The 27,045-nt window shown below is 37.4% G+C and overlaps 1 protein-coding gene across 1 annotated transcript in view; it reads left to right on the top strand.

Moving 5' to 3' along the window:
* Positions 1-27,045, top strand: part of ABCD3 (ATP binding cassette subfamily D member 3) — an 82,362-nt gene that overhangs the window by 21,059 nt on the left and 34,258 nt on the right. The window contains exons 2-4 of the mRNA XM_005908707.3: positions 8,176-8,212; positions 14,808-14,906; positions 20,334-20,422. Coding sequence (XP_005908769.1) covers positions 8,176-8,212; positions 14,808-14,906; positions 20,334-20,422 — 225 coding nt within the window. The remainder of the gene's footprint in view (positions 1-8,175; positions 8,213-14,807; positions 14,907-20,333; positions 20,423-27,045) is intronic.

The raw sequence follows: 27,045 nt of genomic DNA, 5'->3' as shown, positions 1-27,045 counted from the left end.
GGCTACAGTCCATAGGGTTGTGAAGAGTTGGACACGACTGAGCGACTTCACTTCACTTTACTTATTTAGCTCAAGATTACTGAGATCTTCTGTTCTCTTCTAGAAATTTTGTAGTTTTAGCTCTTACATTTAGGTCTCTGTTTCACTTCAGGTTAATTTTTGTATATGGTATGCAATAATGTTTGAGATTCCTTTTTTTTCCCTCGCATATGTCTGTCCAGTTGATCTAGTGCATGCATGCGTGCTAAGTCACTTAAGTCGTGTCTGACTCTTTGCAACCCCATGAACTGTAGCTCTCCAGGCTCCTCTGTCCATGGGATCCTCTAGGCAAGAATGCTAGATTGGGTTGCCATTCTCTTTTCCAGGGCATCTTCCCAACCCAGGGATCAAACCTGAGTCTCTTATGTCTCCTGCATTGGCAGTAAGGTTCTTTACCACTAGGGCCACCTGTGAAGCCCAGTTGATCCAATCAGATCAGATCAGTCGCTCAGTCGTGTCCGACTCTTTGCAACCCCATGAATCGCAGCACGCCAGGCCTCCCTGTCTATCACCAACTCCCAGAGTTCACTCAGAGTCATGTCCATCGAGTCGGTGATGCCATCCAGCCATCTCATCCTCTGTCGTCCCCTTCTCCTCTTGCCCCCAATCCCTCCCAGCATCAGACTCTTTTCCAATGAGTCAACTCTTCGCATGAGGTGGCCAAAGTACTGGAGTTTCAGCTTTAGCATCATTCCTTCCAAAGAAATCCCAGGGCTGATCTCCTTTAGAACAGACTGCTTGGATCTCCTGGCAGTCCAAGGGACTCTCAAGAGTCTTCTCCAACACACAGTTCAAAAGCATCAATTCTTCGGCACTCAGCCTTCTTCACAGTCCAACTCTCACATCCATACATGACCACAGGAAAAACCATAGCCTTGACTAGATGAACCTTTGTTGGCAAAGTAATGTCTCTGCTTTTGAATATGCTATCTAGGTTGGTCATAACTTTCCTTCCAAGGAGTAAGCATCTTTTAATTTCATGGCTGCAGTCACCATCTGCAGTGATTTTGGAGCCCAAAAAAATAAAGTCTGAAAAATAAACTGTTTCCACTGTTGCCCCATCTATTTCCCATGAAGTGGTGGGACCAGATGCCATGATCTTCGTTTTCTGAATGTTGAGCTTTAAGCCAACTTTTTCATTCTCCACTTTCACCTTCATCAAGAGGCTTTTGAGTTCCTCTTCACTTTCTGCCATAAGGGTGGTGTCATCTGCATATCTGAGGTTATTGATATTTCTCCCCACAATCTTGATTCCAGCTTGTGTTTTTTCCAGTCCAGCGTTTCTCATGATGTACTCTGCATGGAAGTTAAATAAACAGGGTGACAATATACAGCCTTGACGTACTCCTTTTCCTATTTGGAACCAGTCTGTTGTTCCATGTCCAGTTCTAAGTGTTGCTTCCTGACCTGCATACAGATTTCTCAAGAGGCAGATCAGGCGGTCTGGTATTCCCATCTCTTTCAGAATTTTCCACAGTTTATTGTGATCCACACAGTCAAAGGCTTTGGCATAGTCAATAAAGCAGAAATAGATGTTTTTCTGGAGCTCTCTTGCTTTTTCCATGATCCAGCGGATGTTGGCAATTTGATCTCTGGTTCCTCTGCCTTTTCTAAAACCAGCTTGAACATCAGGAAGTTCACGGTTCACATATTGCTGAAGCCTGGCTTGGAGCATTTTAAGCATTACTTTACTAGCATGTGAGATGAGTGCAATTGTGCGGTAGTTTGAGCATTCTTTGGCATTGCCTTTCTTTGGGATTGGAATGAAAACTGACCTTTTCCAGTCTTGTGGTCACTGCTGAGTTTTCCAAACTTGCTGGCATATTGAGTGCAGCACTTTCACAGCATCATCTTTCAGGATTTGGAATAGTTGATCCAAGACCATTGGTTAAAAGATTATTCTTTCCTTAATGAGTTGCCTTTGCACCACATATGTATAGGTCTACTTTGGACTTTTTTATTTCTTGACTTCTATTTATACTCCAATATCAAACTCTCTTAATTAGCATAGCTTTATGATAAGCCTTGACGTCAGGTGCAGTTCCTCTAACTTTGTTCTTTGTCAGAATTTATTGGTTATTCTAAGTCCTCCACGTTTACAAATGGAGTTTAGATTCAATTTGTTATCTTTACAGAAAAGTCTGGTAGGATTTTGATTGGGATTTCATTGAATTTCTAAATCAATTAGGGAAGAATTGACATTTTAATAATATTGACTCTTCTTATCCTTGAGCATGATAGATCTCTCTAGTCTTCTTTGAACATTTCTTTGCAGGGTGTTGTATTTTTCAGCACTCAAGTCTTGTGCATCTTTTGTTTTCATTTTAATACTAAATATTTAATATTTTGATGCTTTTGAAAATGGTATGTTTAAAATTTCAATTTCCAGTTGTTCTACACTCATATTTAAAATGCAGTTGATGTTTATGTATAGATGTTATATCCTAGAAACTAGTTGAACTCCCTTAGCTTTTTTGTAGATTCTTTAGGGTTTTCTATATAGATATTAATAGAGTCTGTGATAAAGGTAGTTATACTTATCCATTTTCATTCTATGTGCCTTTTGTTTCTTCTCCTTGCCTTATTGTAGTGTGTACTTCAGTAATGATATTGAATAAAAGTGCTGAGAGTTGGCATCTTTGGCACGTTCCAGATCTTACAGAGAGATTAAGTCTTTTGTTTTTTGGTACGGTGATAGTTGTAGGTGTTTGTTGATGTCTTGATGTCCTTTGTTATATTGAGGAAGTTTCTTTTATTTATAGTCTGAGAGTTTTTTAGGATGAGCAGGTGTTGGGTTTTGTCATAAGGTCTTTCTGTATCTATTGATATGATCATATGTTTATTCTTTAAAAACTGTTAATAGGATGAATTGCATTGATATTTCAAATGTTAACATGATCTTGGAAAGTTATGACCAACCTAGACAGCATATTGAAAAGCAGAGACATTACTTTGTCAACAAAGGTCCGTCTAGTCAAGGCTATGGTTTTTCCAGTGGTCATGTATGGATGTGAGAGTTGGACTGTGAAGAAAGGTGAGCGCCGAAGAATTGATGCTTTTGAACTGTGGTGTTGGAGAAGACTCTTGAGAGTCCCTTAGACAGCAAGGAGATCCAACCAGTCCATCCTAAAGGAAATCAGTTCTGAATATTCATTGGAAGGACTGATGTTGAGGCTGAAACTCCAATACTTTGGCCACTTAAAGTGAAGAGCTGACTCTTTTGAAAAGACCCTGATGCTGGGAAAGATTGAAGGGCAGGAGGAGAAGGGGATGACAGAGGATGAGATGGTTGGATGGCATCAGTGACTCGATGGACATGGGTTTGGGGGAACTCCGGGAGTTGGTGATGGACAGGGAGGCCTGGCATGCTGCTGTTGATGGGGTCACAAAGAGACGGACATGACTGAGCAACTGAACTGAACCCGATCTTGCATTTCTTGGATAAAACCCTCATAAACGTTTTTATAAATAGTTAGTTACTATTGTCTTTCTTTTTTGTAATGTTTTTGGCAGAGAAAAATGAGAAATCTGCAAAAGTGCTTCATGCAGTGTACTAAGTATAGAGGTTGTCTTCAGAGAAAGCACTGTTCAATTATTTGAGTTGTGAACTGAAGTAGCTACTTTGTGTGTGTGTGTGTGACATCATTTTTACTTGGAAGAAAGACTGAATAACTGTGTTTATTCAGCCTTGAATATTGCAGATGTTTTCTTGTATTGCCTTCAAGGAAAAACAACTGGCAGTATTTGTTGCTAATGTTATAATTTAGGCTTTCAAGTGAAAAATCGGAATTTGAAAAAGTTGTTTGCTACCATGAGCTTGCTAGCTTCCCAGTGCTTAAGGCCTTTCTGGTAAGATGGGTGGCAATATTAACAAGTGTAATTTTGAAAAATATTGTATAGTGTGTTGCAATTGGAAGGCCTGCAGTTGAACTCAGTGAAGCATTGTTGTCCAAATGACTAATACATGATCTTAAAAAATCTAGAATGGGTAAACAGAGCCATTGAAAGTGGAATATAATGTAGATTAGTGAATTTTATTATATCAGAGTATAAGTTTATTGATACAATTTTCAGACTGCATCGCCACATTATAGTATCACAGAAGAATATCCACACTTACTAGAATACTCCTGTTTTACAGCTACCTAGTATTCGTGCCTGGGAAATCCCATGGACAGAGGAACATGGTGGGCTACAGTCCATGGAGTCGCAAGGAGTAGACGCGACTTTATCGACTAAACAGCAACAGATCTGTATTGCCGTAGATAGAATAAATACAGACTCAGATATGAGAATCCACTTGTTCTCTGTTAAGCCAGTCGTTAAGGAGATTTGTCAAAATATGAAACAATGCCACTTTTCTTACTAAATTGTTTTTTCTAGGAAAATACAGCTTTTTTTAAATAAAATTTTATTTAATGTGTAATGTGTTTATTATCTTTAAATGAGTAAATAAGTATTTTTAAAAAATTTCTGAGATTGAAATTCTGTGTGATAAGTATTCATGTAACACAAATAAATAAAAGTTCTTGAGAATCCTGAGACCAGAAGGTTCGAGAAGTGCTGATCTAGAACAGTCCTTAGCATGCAGTAAGCAATTAGTAGATGTCTGAATGATTCTTGACCATGTTACTGAAAGGTTGTTGTTGAATCACGCGAATACACTGGGATTCTTGGCCCCCGGAGGAGAAGAATTCAATCCGGGGCCAGAGATGAGGCTTGATCGCTCAGAGCTTTTGTGTAATAAAGTTTTATTAAAGTATAAAGGAGATAGAGAAAGCTTCTGACATAGGCATCAGAAGGGGGTAGAAAGAGTACCCGCCTGCTAGTCTTCAGCTGGGTGTTATATAGTCACTAGCAGTCTGTTAATGAAAGAAAGGAATGTCTTAAAATTCAGAATGGCACTAGGCCCCTCACCCATAAGATGCATTTTGGGATAGTCTTGGTGCCAAACGGTTTATCCTGGGCCATAAAATGATTAACTTGAATCTTGAAGAAGGGCAGATCACCATACAAATAGTTTCATTTACATAGATTAGGGGAACAATATCCATACTGGTTTGTCAAGTAGGTTCTGGGCCAAGAGGGGAACCAACTTGGAGACAGAGTTTGGGGTAAAGGCATAGTACATTAGCATAGCTTAAGATGAACATTTCCATAAGAAAAAGGCATTGATTATCTCTAGGCTCGAGAATAGCTAACTTCAGGTGAAACCAGGTGTCATTATGGCAACACAGTATTTTAAGAGAAACCTCCCTTTAAATTTGTATAGAGAAGGAAAAAAATATTACTAGTTTGTTTCCTCCTGCCGCTTGAGAGAGATAAAAATGTCTGACACTTGCAGGCTATTTCCTCCATTTGGAGACCCCTGGCCTTCCTGCCTGTTACCCTCTCATTACTTTATAATTTACCTGTCTTTTCAGTAACATGTGCATTTGATAATGTATCTATTCTGTGTGCCTCTGTTTCTTACTCTAGCAACCAAACTGTTTTTATACATCTTATCCTGGTACTGTGATTCTCTTTTCCTTCCCTCTGCCCAGGCTGAGCTATTGGGAAGGCAATGAAAAGAATTGATATAGGACTGCCATCCAGTGTGCTGATTTATTGAGCAAGAAGAAAATAGATGAGCAGCTCCTGTCTGAACATAACATCGATTTTGATATAATAGACTGGTTTAAGGTCATCATTCACATAGTCACAAAATTAGATTAAAAATAATTTAATTCGGTTATACCCTGAGATGTAACAAAACAGCTGATGTTTAGTGACTGCTCCAAATCAGATTATAGATACCTCACCTGGTGGCTCAGCTGGTAAAGAATTCAGCCGCAATGCAGAAGACCTGAGTTTGATCCCTGGGCTTGGAAGATCCCCTGAAGAAGGGAATGGCTACCCACTCCAGTATTCTGCCCTGGAGAATTCCGTGGACTGTATTATCCATGGGGTCGCAAAGAGTCGGACATGACTGAGTGACTTTCACTTTCACCATTTGTGTTCATACTGGTAATATATTTTGAACACGTTGAATGCTTTTATTTAATGAATTTAATTTAGCTGCTAAGTTGATTTTTTTTGGTAGTCAAAAGAAACATAGACGAGTAGAAGACATGTCTGTTGTAGAGCCTTTCTAGTTTCATAGGATAAAAATAAAAAAAAGGAAAATACTGAATTTTTGTTAGACTTGAATCTGCCTACTAGTAGATCTTATTTTTGGAAGTACATTAACTTCTCTCTACACTTCAGACATATGAAGTAAAAAAAGAAAAATAATCTTTATGACATATGAAGTAAAAAAAAATGTAATCTATTAAACAGAATTCTAATATACTGCTCTCATATATCCTAAGCAATTTTTATGTGTTTATATAGCTGGTAAGGGCTTCCCTGGTAGCTCAGTCTAAAGAATCTGCCTGCAATGCAGGAGACCCAGGTTCGATTCCTGCGTCAGGAAGATCCTCTGGAGAAGGAAATGGCAACCCACTCTAGTATTCTTGCCTGGAGAATCCCATGGACAGAGGAGCCTGGCAGGCTATAGTCCATGGGGTTGCAAGAGTTGGAGATGACTTAGTGACTAAATCACATATAGCTGGTATCTTCAAAACTGAGGAAACTTTAAAAAATTCTTTAAAAATAGGAATTTAGAAAGCCTTATAAAAGGGGCTTATAATTAACTGTGCATGCTTGAACATGTGTGTGTGTGTGTGTGTGTGTGTATATATATATATATATATATAAAAGGCATCTTCTGAAATGGTTTTGTAGTCTCATGAAAATTTAAAAACAAATGAGCAATCCTGCAGTATAGTTGAAATTAGAAACAGTAATAATATGCCTAAGCACTTTAAAAATGATAGCATTTACTGCGTTGTAGTTGTGTGTCTTCTTGCCTTACTCAGTGACATGGTGTCCTGTAATGAAAATGTTCAATCTGCAAAACGCTGGGGCTCAACTAGGTATTGAACATAGAGGATTGGGTAATATATGACCCTTGTAATAGAAAAGGAGATGTGCTATCCAGATTCCCCTTCAAAGAAGGGCTTATTGTCCAGCTATGAGCAGTGCGAATCACCAGGTAACCCCTTCTGCACACATCTTAGGGTCTGCCTCAGCTGCAGGGCTACCTTCTCCAAGGTCATGGTCTTGCTGGAGCGGGGTAGATTTGCTTATTGAGTTAGGAAGAGGTTTAAAAAACCCTACCATTTCATCCCGGCTCAGAGCACTAGGATGAACATTTCTTGCTTCAGGGCTTCCCACCTGGTTGGCTGAAATTTTGTTGGTGTGTATCTCAGTTTTGAGTTCTGCCTAGCTTCCTTCTTTGCCTTTCTTTCACAGATGCTGATATCTAATAGACCTTTTGTACTCTACTTTGGAGAGACCAACCTGCAGTAGCTCCTGATTTCATGGAACTAATTTACTGGGAGGAAACATACATTAAACAAGAGATTTTAACTGTGATCAATATTATATAGAAGCATAGGGTGAGGTGGTAGTGTATATAAACAGAAGCCAAGTTTGGTTATTAGATTGTTTAGGGGAGGAAGCCTGGGTTAGTAGTCAGATCTGGGTACAAGTGGTAGATTAACTACTTTGAGTTGCATGAACCTTGGTGGTGCTACTGACTCTTCCAAGCCGGTTTTTTCATTCATACACATAGTCTCCCATCTTTTAGGCTACTAACTGGGATCGCTCACAGGGCTGGGAAAGGATTCCCAGCAACAAGAGAGTGAGCCTAGTACACAAGCCTAGTACACACTAGCCTAGCCCTTGTTTGTATCAGTTTGCTAATGTCATGGCCAAGCCTTGATTCAAGGATGGAAAGATAGATTCCGTATCTTCATGGGAGAAATCATAGAATTCATAGAAATCATATTTGTGTGTGTATGAAAAAATTACAATGTAATGCCTGACACATGATAGTGGTAGTTAACATTTATTGAGCATTTTCTGTGAATTATAGTTAGTAAGAGGCAGTTGGACTATTGTATTTAATATATTCTGTCTCAGTATGACATGTAAAAGAAGAGACTCATTTGGAGAATTTGGTATATTCTTTTTATTTCTTAAAATAATTTTTTTATGATGGAAACAATTTGCAAATAAAGCTCTCTTGCTCTTTTTTCTTTTTCTCTGCAGTAAGAAAAATGGAAAACCACCATTACAGAACAATGAGGTAAAATTTATATCATTTACTCTTTGGGATTTCATGCATTTACTTCATTTGTTTCATTATATATTTTTGAACTAGGATAAAGTCATGGAATTTTAGGATTAGAAGGGAACTTAAGTATCATCCCAAACCCACTACATATCCTAAGATAGAAAGCCTTGATAGGTAACTTCCAGTATTTACTTGAATCTGTTCATTTGGTGGAAAGTACTACCTAGGAGACAGCTGTAACTTTGTTAGTTTAAATCCAAGGTGCAAGTAATCTTCTTTCTCTAAGATTCTATTTTGTCTTCTGTAGAGACACAAAACAAGTTTACTCTGCTTTCTCTAACAGACTCTGACGTTGTGTGAAGATAGTTGTATTTTCTGAATCTTTTTTTTCCCCCCATGCTAAGCAGTTCTCATTCTTTCAAGTGTTTCTCAGGTAACATGGTTTCTGATTGTTCTTAATTATGTATACATTCCTCTGGATCTGTACTAGTTACTTCCTCCAGACACTATGTTTAGGATAAAATGTAGTTGTCCAGAAATGGTCTGACTAGCATGGAATGCATCTGCACTATTACATCTCTTGATATGAATACCATATTGCTAAAATTCAGCCTGAAGTTGCTTTTACTTTTTTAGCCATTACTTCTGTTTACATTAAGTAGAGTTTATGGTAAATTGTAAGCTTGAGGTATCTTTCTGATGAACAGCTCTTTTAACAGACACCTGTATTCATCAGTTATTTCTTTTTTTGGGTAACAGTTTTATTGAGATGTAATTCATATACCATAAAATCCATCCATTTAAGTGTACAATTTAGTGATTTTAGTATGTTTACAGAGGTATACAGCCATCACCACTATCTAATTTTAAAAAATTTCAATTCCTTATGAAGAAATTCCACACCCATTAGTAATCATTCCTCATTACCCTCTCCTCCTGTCCCTTGGTAACCACTGAGCCACTGGTCTCTGTTGATTTCCCTATTTTGGACATTTCATATAAATAGAATCATGTGGTAATATTTGGCATTTTGTGACTGGTTTCTTTTATTTAACATGTTTTTAGGGTTCATATGTGTTGTTGAATGCATCAGTACTTCATTTTTTTTTTTTTTAATTGCTGAATTGTAATCCCCTGGTGAAGGAAATGGCAACCCATTCCAGTATTCTTGCCTGGAAAATCCCGTGGACGGAGGAGCATGGCAGGCTATAGTCCATGGGGTCATAAAGAGTTGGATACAACTGAACGACTTCACTTTACTTCACTTCATTTCATTGTTTAGATATACCGCATTTGTTTAACCATTAGTTGTGGGAAATTTAAGTGGTTTCCTCCTTTTTGATCATTATGAATTATGCTGCTATGAACTTTCATGCATTCATGAACAGGTTTTCATATGGACATGTGGACATATGTTTTCATTTCTCTTGGGTATATACCTAGGAGTAAAATTTCTAGGTCATTTGGGAACTCAGGTTGTTGCTTTTAGATAAACATTAAGTCAACCTGCAGGGTCTATGCTGCTGCTGCTGCTAAGTCGCTTCAGTCGTGTCTGACCTGTGCGACCCCATAGACGGCAGCCCACCAGGCTCCCCCGTCCCTGGGATTCTCCAGGCAAGAACACTGGAGCGGGTTGCCATTTCCTTCTCCAATGCATGACAGTGAAAAGTGAAAGTGAAGTCACTCAGTCGTGCCCGACTCTTAGCGACCCCATGGACTGCAGCCTACCAGGCTCCTCCGTCCATGGGATTTTCCAGGCAAGAGTACTGGAGTGGGTAGGGTCTATACTACTAGTCTATTCTATAATATATGTATTCTGTTGCTGTAATTTTTTTTTCTTTTTGGCCACACTACACGGCCTTCAGGATCTCAGTTGCCTGATCAGGATATAAACCAGGGCCATGGTAATGAAAGCCCGGAATCCTAACCACGAGGCCACCAGGGAACTCCTAGTGTAATTTTGAATATAATTCTAACACCTAATGTGTTAGGTGGAAGGTATTATGTACAAATTTAATTTGTCTTCTCTTTCTCACAGTTGCTGATAGTATTGTCTAGGTTAGGACAAGAAAATTCCTCTGTGGCATCTCTTAATCTTTTGTTTTTTTGGTTACAGTTTATTTAGCTGTGACTATATCCAACTGTCACAAAATCTGGTCTGTATTTCTCCATTAAGGCCACGATAGTTTTATAAGAAATATCAAATTCCTTTTATTGAGTCATTCTGTCACCATGTATTGATTGGCATTGGTCTGGTTTTGTGTGTATAGCAGTTAGAAAAGTTCCTACCATCATGGAGCTTATGTCAGCTAATATACTAGTACGATATTCTTGTCAAACAACAAAATTAGAAGGGTTTGATGTGACTCATTCCTAGTAAACTTCTGCTGGCTTCTTGTGATTAGAGTCTCTTGGGTCTTCCTGAGCCCTCATATTAATATCTGTTCTCTGCATATCCTGGATATTGATATCAAATTGCTGCTCTTTAGTTTCCATAGTCTAAAAAATGGGACATTTTATGCTTATCTTATTATTTCCATCTTCATAGTCTCTCATATGTAAGTTATACCTGAGTCTTCAAAGCTTAGTTATCTTAGTTATATCACTCTCTGTATACCACCATATCTGCAAGTTTTAGGACATGACTGAAACTATTCAGTACATCAGTATTTGTTCACACATTTTAAATTCTTCCTATTTTTTGTATATTCTAAAAAACATCTACTTGTTTGCTACTTGTATAGTATAAGCAAGATAAATTTAGTTTTAGAACAAATGGTTGGCAAAAAAAGGTTTAAGACAGTGTACATATTGGTACCACATTTGTAAAATTTATAAGAAGTGCACACACGGACATAATGGTAAGATACGTGCCAAATGTTAATAGTTGACTTCTCTAAATGGTAGGTATAGGCTCTGTTTTTGCATGTCAGAGTTTTCTAGTTTTTCTACAGTGAATGTGTCTCTTATGAGGGGAAGCAATTAGAATTTTTTTCATTGAAAATTTTAGTCTTTGGTAGGATGGGTTGAGATGAGATAATTTTCATAAGACATGAGATTTAAGGAGAAAAAATTTTAGAGAAGAGTATAAAAAGTGTTGACTTTAAAATATTAATTCTTTTAATTTTGATGTAATACACAGGATATAAAATTCAAAATATGTAAAGGTAACTCTGTGCTGGGTTTGGCATTTAGCATTCCCATGCATATTTTTATCCTTTTGAGGTATGTGTATAGCTCCATAAACACTATGGGTAGAATTATTTTGCTTATTGGAAACTTTTATAAATCAAATCATTGTATTTATTGTTCTACTTTTTTTCAGCATATTGTTTTTTTAAGATCCATATAGACCTAGTTAATTTAACCACTCTGTAGTATTGTCTTGTATAAATATGAGCTGCTTCCTTTTCTGCAATTGTATAGAATCTTCACTGCATAAATTTGCCATGATTTATATAGTATCTCATAATTGATGCACATTTAGGTTTTTAATTTTATAATATTATAAAACAGTATATGAGTTTTTTCATTTTTTATGTATTTAAGCACATGTGCAGGAATACCTCTAGGATAAGTTTCTGAAACTAAATTTGCTGGATTGTTTTACCTATGACAGTGAGTATACATTGTACATTTTGATGGATACAACATAATAGTTGATTTACAGTTTCTCTAACAATATACAGAGGTGCTTACACTTTGTCAGTACCCTATGACCTTTTATTTGCTATTTCAAGCATCTGTCTTTTTTGTCAACTCTAGTTCATGTCACCTTTCTAAGTTGGTTGACACATCAATAGAATCTCATTGCCCTTTGGCATTGTTGCCTCCTGAATGTCAGGGACATATATATATATATATATTTTTTTTTTTTTTTTTTCTGAACACCTTATTACTTTAGCTTCTTAAATGGTCTTTAATGTTTTTTTCCCCCTATGATTTGCATGTAAGATTTATATCATCAAAGTGTTTTTTAATATTTTAAAAAATTACTGGGAAGTTTATAGGTGGGGGAAGTCAATTGTGAATTTAAAATGAATTCTTAGAAGAGACTTGTAGTGTTTATGAGCTGTACTGTCTCTGTAGTTATTTGTATTTAGATGGGTTTCAGGTATGAATTTTATTATGTGTCAGGAATGGTAGAGCACCTTGATATTTCTTCAGCCTTTCTGAGTCAGCCCTCCAGTCCAGGTGTCTGGTGTTTCCTCATTTTAGGAAGTATATAGTTGCCTTCATGGATTCAAATTTAACAAGAATAATAAAGTCAGCTTTCAGACAGCATAAGAAATAGGAGCAGTGACAATAGGAACAGGAGAAAAAGAGGAGGGGAAGTTATACACCAGGTAAAGTGCTAATTATATACCAGGTGCTTCATTGTTACTTTCTTATAACTTTTTTTTTTAAACCTTCCTCATGGTTTGCCCTAGATCCTTTCTTTAGAGCAGCTAGAAATAGTAGTCCTTTGTTTAAATCAGAGGTGGTCCTTTTATCTTGAAATTATTCTAAGGCTCAAGCTAGAAATGGAGACGGTATTGACTACAGGTGGGATGAAGTGAGGTTGGGAGGCAGTTTAACTTTTTCTTTTTAAGGCAGTTGATGTTATATTGCTTTCTCTTTATTCTTCCTATACTTAGTTTGTGAGGGGGGTGTGAAAGGAGAGATTTAGGTTGAAGTTGTAAAGTTTGGCTTGAGGAGAATAGACTAGCTAGAGTGAATCAACTGTGAATAGGGCATTTTAAGTTTTGCTCACTAGTGTATCCCTATGATTTAGAACAACGCCTGGGACCAGGTAAATATTGAATGAATGAATGCATATACATGTGAATGGAGTGTACTTTTGCCTGTGACTCAGTAGGATGAGGTTTATAACCGTTAGAAGTTTTGAAAGACCTGAACTTTGTTCCAGCAGGAATCAAAGGTACATGATAAGTTGATTCTTATCCAGTTATTTCTGTCTTAGTCTTTCTGACCTAACTCCGCACATTCAGTGCCTTCATGTTTTAGTCTACAATTCTGTAAGCTATGCAGTGACTGTTTATTAGGATTATATATATAAAGCACTTAGTACAGTGTCTAACATGTGGATGGTAGCTTATTATTTTAATTCAGTTTACAGACTACTCACAAGGTTTAATAAGATATTAATTTAATTAAAGCACATTTACAGCAAAGTTTGTTTAATAGAATTTACTATACCATGGCTATTTGTTTATCATGGGCATAGTATCAAGAGCATAGTAGTTAGTAAATAAGTGAGCAGAGATTATGGGAGTTGGGGAAAAGAGCTAAATTGAGGATGAGGTCATTCTGGAGAGTCTTGCCAGTTCTGATAAGTTTCTTCTGCCCGTTCTTCCAGACAGCCCAAAACTAATAAGGTAAATAATGTCCACTATACCCAGTGCACATCACTTTTTTCTTATCCTTGCAAGTGGTTTGTATCTAGGTTTTCATGGACCAGTGGCAATGAAGAAATGTCTGAGAGTAGTCTCTGTAGCTCAGATGGTTAAGAATCTGCTTGCAATGCGGGAGACCTGGGTTCAGTCCCTAGTTTGGGAGGATCCTCTGGAGAAGGGAATGGCAATCCACTCCAGTATTGCCTGGAGAATCCCATGGAGAGAGGAGCCTGGCAGACTACAGTCCGTGGAGTCGCAGAGAGTTGGACACGACCGCGTGACTAACACTACTAGTAGGATGGCTTACTGCTCTTAACTGTCTTCAGTGGTTCCCCTCCGCACTGACAGTGAACTCTGAATCCTGCCTGTGGCTTCAGAGCTCTGTTCTTCGGGGCCCTGCCCACCCCTTCTTCTCTCCCCTTGTTTCCTGTGCTCTGTCATCTCGTGCTTCAGCATGCACACCAGCTTTATTCCTGAACTGGGTTTTGTGCCTGGTGTTGCCCATGCTTTACTGCCCTCACCCAAAGGGATCTTTCTTCTCATACTTTTCTGAAGTCATTCTTTTTGTCTTGACCCTGCCTGGACTATCTGTAATAACTTGGTTATTGGTTTATTTTTATCTGTGTTTCCCCTGCTAGAATGTGAACTGAATGAGTAAGGGAACCTTGTCTGTCTTTGAATTCTTAAGGAAGAGAGTGCACATTAGAAATGCTAAATGATAAATCTAGGAATCCAAACGTTTCCTGTACTTGATAGAAGGAAAATTCCTGCTCAAGATTTTTTAAAAATTCTGTTGTTAATCAGGAAGTGGATAATGAACAAACAGTAAGTACCTGACCATTTCTTAGTTGTCCTCTGACCTCATCTTCTACTGCTGTCTCTTGCTCACAGGTCCAGCCAGATTGGCCATTTTGTTGTTAAACGGGCTTTCACCTTGGTATATGGCCCGTACTGTTTCTTCTGTTTGCAGTGTTCTTTTTCCATATATTTTCTGAAGTTTCAGAACTTATCACCTCCTTTTTCAGTTTTTGGTAATATCTTATTTTCTTGAAAGCATGTTTGAATATGAAGAACAGTATAGGACTATATTCTTCAAATACTGTATCCATCTTGATAGTTGTTTATATTGACTTAGATGAAACATGGTTTTAAAATCTTATTTGTTATAGCTATTTAAAAAGCTTTCTTTCTTTCTTTCTTTTTTAACGTAGAAAGAGGGGAAAAAAGAGCGAGCTGTGGTGGACAGGGTGTTTTTTTCAAGGCTCATGCGAATTCTGAAAATCATGGTACCTAAAACATTTTGTAAAGAGGTAAGTCTTATGAAATTATTGCTTTATGAAACTGTTCACTGTTCACCTTTAATGGTTACATGAGGTCAGAACAACAGAGTTATAAAGCCTTTGTTCTGCTACAGGTCAAATATCACTATTGTTCAGTGCCAGTTTTTAAATGATTTTCTATTGCTTGTGAAATATTATTTTATTATATTTTATGTGAAATACTGGAGTACTTCAGTACAGCTATCCTAAATGGTGTTGCTTTATTATATTGAAGACAAGATTAAATTTAGAAAGATATTTTTATTACATTAAGATGTTAACAAGTAACATTGATATGAAATATGTTTGAAGGTTGCTTTTTCATATTTGATTTAATGTTTTTAAGATACCTGAATTCTTTATTTTTAGGAAGTGAACTGGTTGTCAGAATAAAGTTTTATTATTCTTTCCTTTGCCCTTCTATCAAGATTATCTTTGTCACTATTTATTATTTTTAATTATTAAAAAATAAAATAATACTGTGTTCTCCATCTTTAATTACCTTACTATTCTCCTTTTGTACAACTGGAAATATTATCACCTTTGACTCTTTCTCCTCTCCATACATACCTGTCATCCTTTTAGTCACTGGTGTCTGCTAATTTTTCTTTCTGAATATTCTTACCTAGATACTACAGTATTTTTCAATTAGCCTCATTTCAAAGAATCTCTCCTTTTAAAATCTTTTCTGCCAAATTTGTCTTCTTCAAACATAATTGTTTCCTACTCTTCACATTTTAAAAATCATTAGCCTTATAATCTAGTGACATCAAGAAAGGGGTAAGACATTAAAGCACTGTAATTCTCAGAGAAAAGACACATTCCTCCGTACACTGGGCTTGCTCTCCTTCCCCTCACTTAGCATCGTGTCTTGTTGACTCTACCCATAAGAAACTCTAAAAAGTAATGTAATAACATTTGTTTTTTTCCTGATTAGATAGAGATAATGTGTGTTTAGATAGTATCACCAATTCAGCGGACATGCATTTGAGCAAATTCCAGAAGATGGTGAAGGGCAGGGAAGTTGGTGTGCTGCAGTCCAGGGATCACAAAGAGATAGACACGCCTTAGTGACTGAACGACAGTATGTGTTTTGTGGAGGAAAGTTGGATATGCACTTTTTAAATCTGCTTCATCCCTTATATTTTAAATGTTTTTTTTTCCCCAAGTATCCTTGAGTTTCTCTTTGATTAGTCCCTTACTTTCCTTTTATACTGTTCTCCATTACTTAGATTGTTGTAATCTCTTAATCGGTCTTCTTTTCTAACTAGTCTTTCCTTCTGAAACACTTACAAGGACATTTGGGTTCTTTTATCTTGTAAATCACCACCTGACTTTGCTTTGCTTTTCAATATTATCTACTTATAAGATTCTTCGCTGTTTTATAGCCAGGCCCTGTGTTCTCAGTTTTTAATGACACCATGTTTATGACAACACCCACAACAAAAAATATGTTTTGAAAATAGCTTAATGCTCACTATCTTCTTTGTGAAGGCGCCCCATGTATCTTCAGGGATAGTTAATTGTTTCCTCATTCCACAACCTACCTGACTTTGAAGAATCTTTATTTAAAATATAAGCTTCACTGGAAGGATTTGTGTTACATGTCCCCCTCCCCCTCCATCACTTTATAGCTTAACGTTCATTTAACCTTTTAGCAGGGGTTTGCTGAATATAAAATGAATGTGAGACTTTGGATAGATCAGCCTAACTTGGCCAACCTTCCAGTTCTGTCAAGGTGTATCCATGCCACAGAGCCATTTTATGAATCATCTTTGAGAGACAGAAAAATCCAAGCTTAACCCCAGTTCAAGAAAGTGAAGTAAACTCCAGTAGAAATCACAGATAATTAGACGTAGAGATCGAGATTATGGAATAAATAAAAATACTGCATATAAATATATGGAAGTTCATCTATATCATGAGGTGAGGGACTGCCTAGATCAGGTTGATCTTTAGTTTCTGACATATTCTACAAACCCAGGAATGGAATTATGGTGATTCTAAGGACATCTTTTGCACAAAAATACATTTCTGGATGGTCAGTAGTCAAAAGTTTACTAGATTTTGCTAAAGTGAGCCAAATAAACTTGGTAGTTATTTTGAGAATAAATTAAGCAAAAGTACATAAAATAAAGGAATATATAAACTGTCTTTGTCTAATGTTACCTTTATTCCTCAAATGATTAATTTAGGAGTGAGACTGTATTTAAGGTCTGAACTAAAAGTTAGCATTATAGTTAGAGTGTCATCTACCGAGAGCATTTATTAAAAATCAATGGGTTCTTCTGTTGTCAGTTTAATACCTAACTTTGAGGTGGTGGGACCAGGTAGGAAGATGGTACCCTTCCTGCCAGCCAACTCTGGGAAACGTTGGGGGAGCAGCTGTCACAACTCAGTCCCATAGACTCTTTTTTGACGTTGTTTTCTTTCTTATGGATTCATTTGTTACTTCTGTGTTTTTGACTCCCTGCCTTGTCTTTGACATTTTTAGTACCTTCACCTTTTTTGAAAACAAGATTTGTTTGCAAAAATTGCAGAAGTCGTAGAAGCATTTGCCCCTCAATTCTGTAAATTCAAAATCAAACACTTTATCCAGCAAACATTTCCCCTGCCATACCCCTCCTCTCTGACGTTAGCATCTTTGTTGCTGTATATATTCTTCCAATTTAGAAAGATTAAGGTCGGCTTTGAGTGGGTGTGTGTGGGAATTAGAGACTGGAGTGTAGATTCTTGCCCCGCACACAAGACAGTTACTCCTCACCAGCACCTCAGTCTCTCATCTCTCCTCAGTAATCTATCTCTCCCAGCATTGCTTAAGTAATGTTCTTTAAACAACAGTTTTTAATATTTTGTTCAAGCTGAAAGCTTGCAGTAGTTTTTTAAGCTCTGCTGGATATGATAATTCATGTGGTTTTAATCTATTTTTTATTCTCCATTAAATCGTTTTTTTTTTAACTCATAATCCTCATTCTCTTTTTGGTTTACTTGGTTTATTTGATGTATTTCTAATGTCATAACCCTCTTTTGTTACTTCACACCTTCCAATTTGCCACTTACTGCAAGAAGCGATGCAAATATACTTACTTACATTGGTCTGTTTTCTTGTTGTGTGTAAATCTTGCCTTAATAACTAAATTGAAAGCCCTGCTGGGGCAGGGGCACTGCCTATTAAAGGTTTTCCTAACAAATTGAACCAAATTTATTCTACTTAAGCAAAATTTTAGTCTTCAGTATTTGTTGATAACTGTATGTTGGTAGTTGTCATTTTTCTTTATTAGAGTCGCATATTCAAAACATAGGACAATCACAGTACAATGTAATCTAGGTAGTCTAGGTTATACTGCTGGTTTCTGTCATTGATTATGTGAAGGCAAATCATTGACCTGCCTAGGATTCACTTTTTAATGTAATTCTGGTTAACGGTGACCTTCAAGAGGGTTTACACCAAAGGGACCGTCCCCTCCTAGTGCCCCCATCCCTGTAGGGACCCCTCTGACCCACGCCTCTGCAGGAAGCCCTCCCAACACTAGCAGGGACTTGTGTTTCAGTCTCCTGTGGGATCGCTACTCCTTTCCTCTGAGTCTTCAGTTCAATTCAGTTCAGTCGCGTCTGACTCTTTGCGACCCCATGGACTGCAGCACACCAGGCCTCCCTGTCCATCACCAACTCCCGGAATTTACTCAAAGTCCTGTCCATTGAGTTGGTGATGCCATCCAGCCATCTCATCCTCTGTTGTCCCCTTCTCCTCTCGCCTTCAGTCTTTCCCAGCATCAGGGTCTTTTCAAATGAGCCAGCTCTTCGCATCAGGTGTCCAAAGTACTGGAGTTTCAGCTTCAGCATCAGTCCTTCCAATGAACATTCAGGACTGATTTTCCTTTAGGATGGATTGATTTGATCTCCTTGCTGTCCAAGGAACTCTCGAGAGTCTTCTCCAACACCACAGTTCAAAAGCATCAATTCTTCAGTGCTCAGCTTTCTTTATAGTCCAACTCTCACATCCATACATGACCACAGGAAAAACCACAGCCTTGACTAGACGGACCTTTGCTGGCAAAGTAATGTCTCTGCTTTTTAATATGCTGTCTAGGTTGGTCATAACTTTCCTTCCAAGGAGTAAGCGTCTTTTAATTTCATGGCTGCAGTCACCATCTGCAGTGATTTTGGAGCCCAAGAAAATAAAGTCTGCCACTATTTACACTGTTTCCCCATGTATTTCCCATGAAGTGATGGGACCGGATACCATGATCTTTGTTTTCTGAATTTGGAACTTTAAGCCAACTTTTTCACTCTCCCCTTTCACTTTCATCAAAAGGCTCTTTAGTTCTTTGCTTTCTGCCATAAGGGTGGTGTCATCTGCATATCTGAGGTTATTGATATTTCTCCTGGCAATCTTGGTTCCAGCTTGTGCTGCATCCAGTCCAGCATTTCTCATGATGTACTCTGCATATAAGTCTTGGTGTGTGCAAAGTTTTGTTTGTGCCCTCCCTAGACTTCCCTGGTGGCTCAGACGGTAAAGCGCCTGTCTACGATGCGGGAGACCCGGGTTCGATCCCTGGGTTGGGAAGATCCCTTGGAGAAGGAAATGGCAATCCACTCCAGTACTATTGCCTGGAAAATCCCATGGACAGAGGAGCCGGGTAGGCTACAGTCCATGTGGTCGCAGAGAGTCGGACACGACTGAGCGACTTCACGTTCACGTTCCCAAGACTGGAATCTCTGTTTCCCGCAGTCCTGTGGAAGTCTTGTGATCAAATACCACTGGCCATCAAGGTCAGATACCCTGGGGATTCCTAATCCCTTTGTTAGATCCCCAGGCTGGGAAGCCTGACGTGGGGTTCAGAACCTTCACAACAGTGGGAGAACTTCTTTTGGTATTTTTCTCCAGTTTATGGATCACCCACTTGGCGGGTATGGGCTTTGATTTTATCACGATTGTGGTGCCCCTCCTACCATCTTGCTACAGTTTCTCCTTTGTCTTTGGACGTGGGGTGCCTTTTTTTGGTAGGTTCTATCATCCTCCTGCCGATGGTTGTTCAACAGCTACTTGTGATTTTGGTGTTCTCGCAGGAGGAGATGAGGGCACATCCTTCTACTCCACCATCTTGAGCTGGAAGCACTTTTTAATTCTGGATGAAAAAGATTAACTGATCTACAAGGCCTTTTCCATTTGAAATATATATTTAAACTTCTTTCAAAATTATATTGATGTATGGCAGAACCAATACAATACTGTAATTAACCTCCAATTAAATAAATTTATACTAAAAAAAATTACCTATCAGTAAAATGTCAGCCAACTACAGTAAAGGTAGAGTAAAGCTTTGAATTTAGAAACCAAAAATCTTTATCAAAGTAATGTTTCTTTTAACTTTCTAAAATGCACTTAATTAATTTACTCTACCTGGTTTATTTTAGACAGGTTACTTGATACTTATTGCTGTTATGCTGGTGTCTCGAACATTCTGTGACGTTTGGATGATTCAAAATGGGACGCTCATTGAAAGGTACTTTTCATCTTCCTCCTTTTTTGTATGAAATACTAACTTGTGTCATATTTAAGCATTATCTTAAGCAAGAAATAGATTCTAATTAGGTATAAATAACATAAGTCAGATTATGTCTTTGTTCATTTATTTAGTAGATATTGATTGATTGTCTCCCTTGTGCCATAGGCAGAGATAAGGATGTACCTGTTAGTGAACAGGAGAGACCCTAGCAGAGCTGGCAGTTTATAGAGGGTCAGAGACAAGTAAATGGAAAATTATGGGACACCCTGGTGGTCCAGTGGTTAAGACTCTGTGATTCCACTGCAGGGCCAGTGATCTGGTTCCTGGTTGGGAACTAAGATCCTACGTGCTGTGTGACATGGCCAAAAAAAAAAAAAAAAAAGGGATGTGCTGTATATTAAATTCTGTAATGGAAACTTAAGTCACCAAATTGGATGTCTGATATTAATGAGATAATGTGAGGAAAATATCAAAGCATTTCAGGGAATAATGTTGTGAATGTTTATTAAACAAAAATTATAAGGCATTTCCTTCAGTTTCTGAAGTTAGTGCTTTGTGTATATTTTTTATAGTCTTCGTACATATTATATTATTAATTGCTGTAATAGATGACTTTGAATTTAAAAACAAAAATAACAGTTGTGATATTAACTTTTATCTGTAAATGAAGGGTTTATTCCTTGTGATAATACCAATTTGAATGTCAGTAAAAAATTTTTTCTTGAAATTTTGTTTCTTGGCATGTAGTATTTTATCAGAAAATTTCTTAAAACATTTAAGATAACTTTTTAAATGACAGTACTTAAAATTTTTAAATGCTTCCAAATTTTGAAGGTTTTTTTTTTCTTTGACATCCTTGATTCCTGATTTAAGAGGATTTGTAGGAGAGGAAGAATGTTTTATGCAGATATTTTCTGACTCCTGTCTCTAGGAAAACTAAGAAGGTTGTCTGCATGGGAGTAAGGCCCCAACCACAGATCTCTGAATGTGTAAATTCCACATGCCTTAGAATACGTGTATGGGTGTCCCGGGGCTTTCCTAGTGGCTCAGATGGTAAAGAATCCACCTGCAGTGAAGGAGACTTGGGTTCAATCCCTGGGTTGCGAAGATCTCCTGGAAAAGGGAATGGGCTACCTATTCCAGTATTTTTGCCTGGAGAATTCCGTGAACAGAGGAGCCTGGCAGGGTAGTCAATGGGGTATAGATGCCAGTATTCAATTCAGGATTCCCTGAATCCTTTGGTTAGCCCCATGGCTTTTTATTTTAATCAAGATAATGTATGGATAGCTTAAGAAGTAAAACATGAATATAGTTTAATATCAAATAACCTTACAGAACTTAATCACAAAGCCATCGATCCTCTGTGATTCCTGGAGCCACCTGCCTTCTGTTTTTACTGTTTCATCTCTTACTTTGTCTGCATTTCTTTGTAACATACTTACATTGCTGTCTCTAGATTTTCAGTTTTAGACACTATGTGTGTATTTCTTTATCTCTTAGAAGAGGAGAGTTAGCTCTCTTACAGTCCTACGTGTGTCCATGCTCATTCTCTCAATGTTGTACCACAGTTTTTTGTTCAATCAAAATTTATTGTTTACATAATTTTGATTATTATTTACAGCTGAGCCACATGCTCTTCTTTGGTAGTTTCTTTTACATACAACGTTTTGTTTTTCCTGCCATTTATAAACTGCAGGTTTTTGTGTACATTAATTTTTTGCCTACTTACTAATTCAGCTCAAGCGTATTGTCAACACTTTAAAATCTCAATTTTGTAATATGCCAAACACATCAGATAACTTACTGATTTTTATTTCTATTACCATCCCTCCCCATACCTCTTGTTAGTTTTCTGTCTTCCTGCTCTCATCAGGATTGATTGTGCTTTAGCTCCACTGAATAGCAGTCATGTTTGAATTTACTTTTATCATGATCTTAGGAATTTTTTTCATCTTCCTCTCCTGCATTGAATAACTCGTGTCTTCTGGATCTTTGGTTTTCCTCTTCCTCAGTTTACTTTGTCTTTTTGGCAGATGCAATCTTCTTCTGAGAATAGGTTACAAGGGAAGTAAAATTTTGGGACCTCGTAGGTCTGATAAAGTCTTCTGTTCTCACACTTGATTGGTAATTTAGCTTTATTTATGCATTCTAAATTAGAAATCACTTTTTGTCAGAATGTGGAAAGCATCACCCTATTGTCTTCTATAGGGCTCTGTGGTTCTCAACCCTGGCTGCAGAATAATTAGACTCATCTGGGGAATTTTGAGAACTACTAATGCCTGGGCCTACCCCTCGGGATTCTGATTCAATTAGTTATTCCTTTTTTGAAGCATCCCAGGTGATCCTACTGTGTAGCCAAGGTTAGAAACTACTGATCCAGTTTCCACATTGGATGTTAGGCCCATTCCTGTGCTGGTTGCCCACCCTTAGTAGCAGATCTGCTTTTACCCCCTTTGGAAGCTTTATTATTTCTTTATTATTGATTCTGTATTGCTAGGGTTTAGGCATTTCACTGAATGTTAGTGTGAATTTTTTTTTGCATTCCTTGTCTTTGTGACCCTTTCAGTCTCATTCTTCATTCCAAAGTAATTTCTTGTGTTTTTAAAAAAGTTCTTCCTCTCCATTTTTTTTTTCTTTACTTTTTCTGGAATTCTTACTAGTTGAGTGTTGGACTTCCTGGACTGATCATCTGACTGTAATTTCTCTTCTATATACATCTCTGACATTTTATTGTATATTCGAGGAGATTTCTTTTATCATCCAGTGAATTTTTGTTTTATTTCCAAGTATTGTCTTTTTGTATGAATGTTCATTTTTGGTGGTAGTCATTCTTTCAAGTCTTTGACTTTCACTGTCCTTTGTTATTCTGATCTTTGTCATTCATGTTAGAGCTTTCCTCAAGCAGTCACTCTTGGCTATGTGTTCATATTTAACTTGTCAGAAGCCAAGTTGTGGGATTGTTGATTGTCTGGTGTCCCTGAAGGGGATTTGTAGGGAGAGTCTGGCCAGTTTGTGTGTGTGTGTCCCAGTGAGAAATCTTCTAAAGAATCCTAAGAAATCTAAAGAATCCTGAGAAGTAAAGCATTAATATAATTGAAGTATTTGTTTATTGCTGCTAGCACATCAACTTTAGCTAGATCAGTTTCATTGCTAATTTCTCTTTCTGTGAGCTTTGTGCACAAGTAATTTGAGTCCTTTGTATAATTAATATAGAGAAGACTTATATGTCCTTTTACAAACTATAGAATTTTATATATTTTTCCTTTGGCTTTACTTATTATTTAACTGCCATATCTATTAATAAAAATAGGCTTCCTAACTATAGTGTTATTAATTACCTGTGGCAAAAATAACAGGTTACATCCACTGTGAACATTATATTAGATATGTATGTAGAATATGTCACATGATACATATAAAGAACCCTGCACAATCATGGTATAGTATAGAAGATTATTTTTAAAAGGTTTTTCCCTTTTATTCAGATTTTGTGATTTCATGTTTTTGTAACCTAAAAGAATAATTTTTAATTTTCTAAACTAGGGATTTCCAACTTTAATTAAATAGATGCTTAGTTTAATTTTCTCAAAGACTGAATGCTCTAGAGAAAATGCATTACTAAGAGTAGTTCAGTTCAGTCACTCAGTCGTGTCCGACTCTTTGCGACCCCATGAACTGCAACACACCAGGCCTCCCTGTCCATCACCAACTCCCAGAGTTTACTCAAACTCATGTCCATTGAATCGGTGATGCCATCCAACCATCTCATCCTCTGTCATCCCCTTCTCCTCCTGCCCTCAATCTTTCCCAGCATCAGGGTCTTTTCCAATGAGTCAGCTCTTCGCATCAGGTGGGCAAAGTATTGGAGTTTCAGCCTTAACATCAGTCCTTCCAATGAACACCAGGACTGATCTCCTTTAGGATGGACTGGTTGGATCTCCTTGCAGTCCAAGGGACTCTGAAGAGTCTTCTCCAACACCACAGTTCAGAAGCATCAATTCTTCAGCACTCAGCTTTCTTTATAGTCCAACTCTGACATCCATACATGACTACTGGAAAAATCATAGCCTTGACTAGACTAAGAGTAGGTGGTGCATTAATTGGTGATGATAGATAAGAGGAAATTATTGTGTAGCATGAGCCAGCTTATAATTCTGCCAGAGTAATCAACTTGTTAGGTATTCAGTTTTAAAATTTAGTTACGAGATGTAGAAAAAGTAAGAAACAAAAAATTTTAAGAGTTTTAAGAAGCATATTATTTTCCTGTAATTTAAACTTGCAGAGGTGTTGCAAGAATAGTACAAGGATCTCCTTATTGTGGACTTAAAAAATTACTCCCAACCTAAAAGCTGAGAGTTATGTTTTATTCAGTGGGAATTTTTAGGACTTCAAACCTGGGAGACAGCATCTCCAGTGGCCCAGAGAGAACTGCTCCAAGGAGGCGAGGGGAGGAGCCAGGTTCTAGAGAAGTTTTGCAGCAAAGGGCAGGTAGTCTGAACATCAAGAGGTTATTGTTACTTAAAGAAAACCAAATATTCCCAAGTTAAGGAATTTAGCTCTTTTCTATGTATGGGAAAATGCAAGAGTCTGGGCTCACAGAAATTCATCATTCCTTTAACATGCACCTCATCTATCTGGGGCCAGTGTTCTGCTTTCACATCCTGAGCCTCCTTTCCTCAGAGCTCATTGAGGGAGCAGCTGCAGTCTGATGGCTGCTAGATGGCAGGTATTCTTTCCTTCCTGAGTACCCTCAGGGCTCAGCAGCTTAACCATCTGTGGTGGCTTCAGTTGCTGATGACTGTGACATCCTTTGTTTACTGATATGACAGGAAATATTCCATTTCTCGTTATATTCTTAACATAACACTCATGGGTTCTAAAGCAGTTGTTTTAAAGTTAATTGTTGAGGTCAGGGGTTTTGAGCACGAGCCACCCATTCTCCTTGCTTGACCTTGCAATAAACCTTTCTCTGCTCTAAAAATTAAAAAAAGTTAATTGTTAACTTTCTCCTGAATGTTTTTGAGCTTCTGCTGTGCATGAGATATTTGATATTTGGTCAAACTTAAAGTTCTAAGATACTGTGAATTCGTAATATAAAACAATTTGATTTGAAAAAGTAACACGTTTCTTTAACCTGCTACTAAAGCTACATTGTAAGTTTGTCTTTTCCATTTTGACTCTTCCAAAGTGTGTTTAGATTCATGTACACTTCTGCTAAAATAGAGTCTCAAAGAGACTTGTTATGATCCTTGATGTGCTTAATTTTAGTATCCTTTATAACTGATGTCTTTGGAACGGGGCAAATTTTAATAGCATAGGTAGAGATTGACAGTTCTATGATATGGAAGGTAATCCTTCATATCTTGTTGCTGTTGCTAGAGAGGAAGAAATTTTCCTGTACTCTCCTGGGTTTTTCTGGCTGATCTAAGAATTAAATTGACATGAGACAGATTAACAGGAGAAAATGAAACAAAATTTTAATAACATATATACATGGGAGAGACCCTGGAGAACTTAGTAATTCTCCAAAATGGCCAAAGCCCTCATCTTAAAGACCATCTTCAGCTAAAAACAGAAGAGGGTGTTAGGGGTAGTGGTTTGGGGCTTTACAGGGGAGACAAGCAATTTACATGAAGACGGAAAAGTAAATGTTTGGTAAACAAATGTTTGTTGGGCCTTGTGGCCCAGACTTAGAGTGGACTCAGAGTGGACTCTGATATCTGATTCGCTCAGCACATTTGGCCCATGTGCTTTGCAGATATATGTGGTCAGAGCTCTGTCCTGGGAGCAGGCCCTTTTTTGTAAATTCTTTAGGTAGCTAAGGGGAAGGCAAACAAGAAAGGCTTCCTGACACTTCTGTTTCTTAAAAATAATCAGCCTAAAACTAGCCTGAGGCCAAAGAGGTGCATTTTGGCAAATTGTGTTCCTCTATACTGCCATATGCAATCATAAATGTATATTTTATTTACACCCACTTGGCTGTAAGTAACATTTTAAAATTACCAAACTATCTTAATTCCTATATGTTTTAGAAGTAGTTATGATTGGGACTACTGTAAAATTACTCTTTATTGATGATTATTTTTCTTTTGCAGCGGAATAATAAGCAGAAATAAAGCTTTATTCAAGAAACCATTTTTTAAATTTATAGCTGCTACTCCAATGGTAAACCATTGCTGAATGATGGCATGTGCTTTACCAGTGTTTGATAATCTTGTGTGTTTCACAGCTTGGGCAGCACTAAAGCACTTTGATTTTATGTGAAATTTGGTTCAGTTTTAATTTAAACCTCTAAACTTTTGTACTGTCTTAATTGCTTCTCATCTCTAATATTCTTATTGCTGTAGACAACATTTTTGTGTGGTTCTATTGTAACTTCTTTCTAGTTCAGCTTAAATTTTTTTTCTTTTTAAATTTTTAGCAGCTATGTCAAGATTGGATCATTAATTTTTCTATTGGTCTAGAGTAACATTTCCCAAAATATGTTCTTGGGAATCTTAGCTATGGCGAAGGAAATGCTACAGTGCTACAAAACTATCTCAGAGAGTTTTATAGTGTATAGTATACTTGAGAGCTTTGAGAGGCTCTTTGGTAAAGAAATTTGTTAGCTTTAACTCAGG

Source organism: Bos mutus, chromosome 3 (assembly GCF_027580195.1).
Source record: "Bos mutus isolate GX-2022 chromosome 3, NWIPB_WYAK_1.1, whole genome shotgun sequence".
In the NCBI taxonomy this organism is placed as follows: Eukaryota; Metazoa; Chordata; class Mammalia; order Artiodactyla; family Bovidae; genus Bos; species Bos mutus.
The sequence above is the reverse complement of the archived record's forward strand: the minus strand, read 5'-3'. Positions and strand labels throughout refer to the sequence as shown.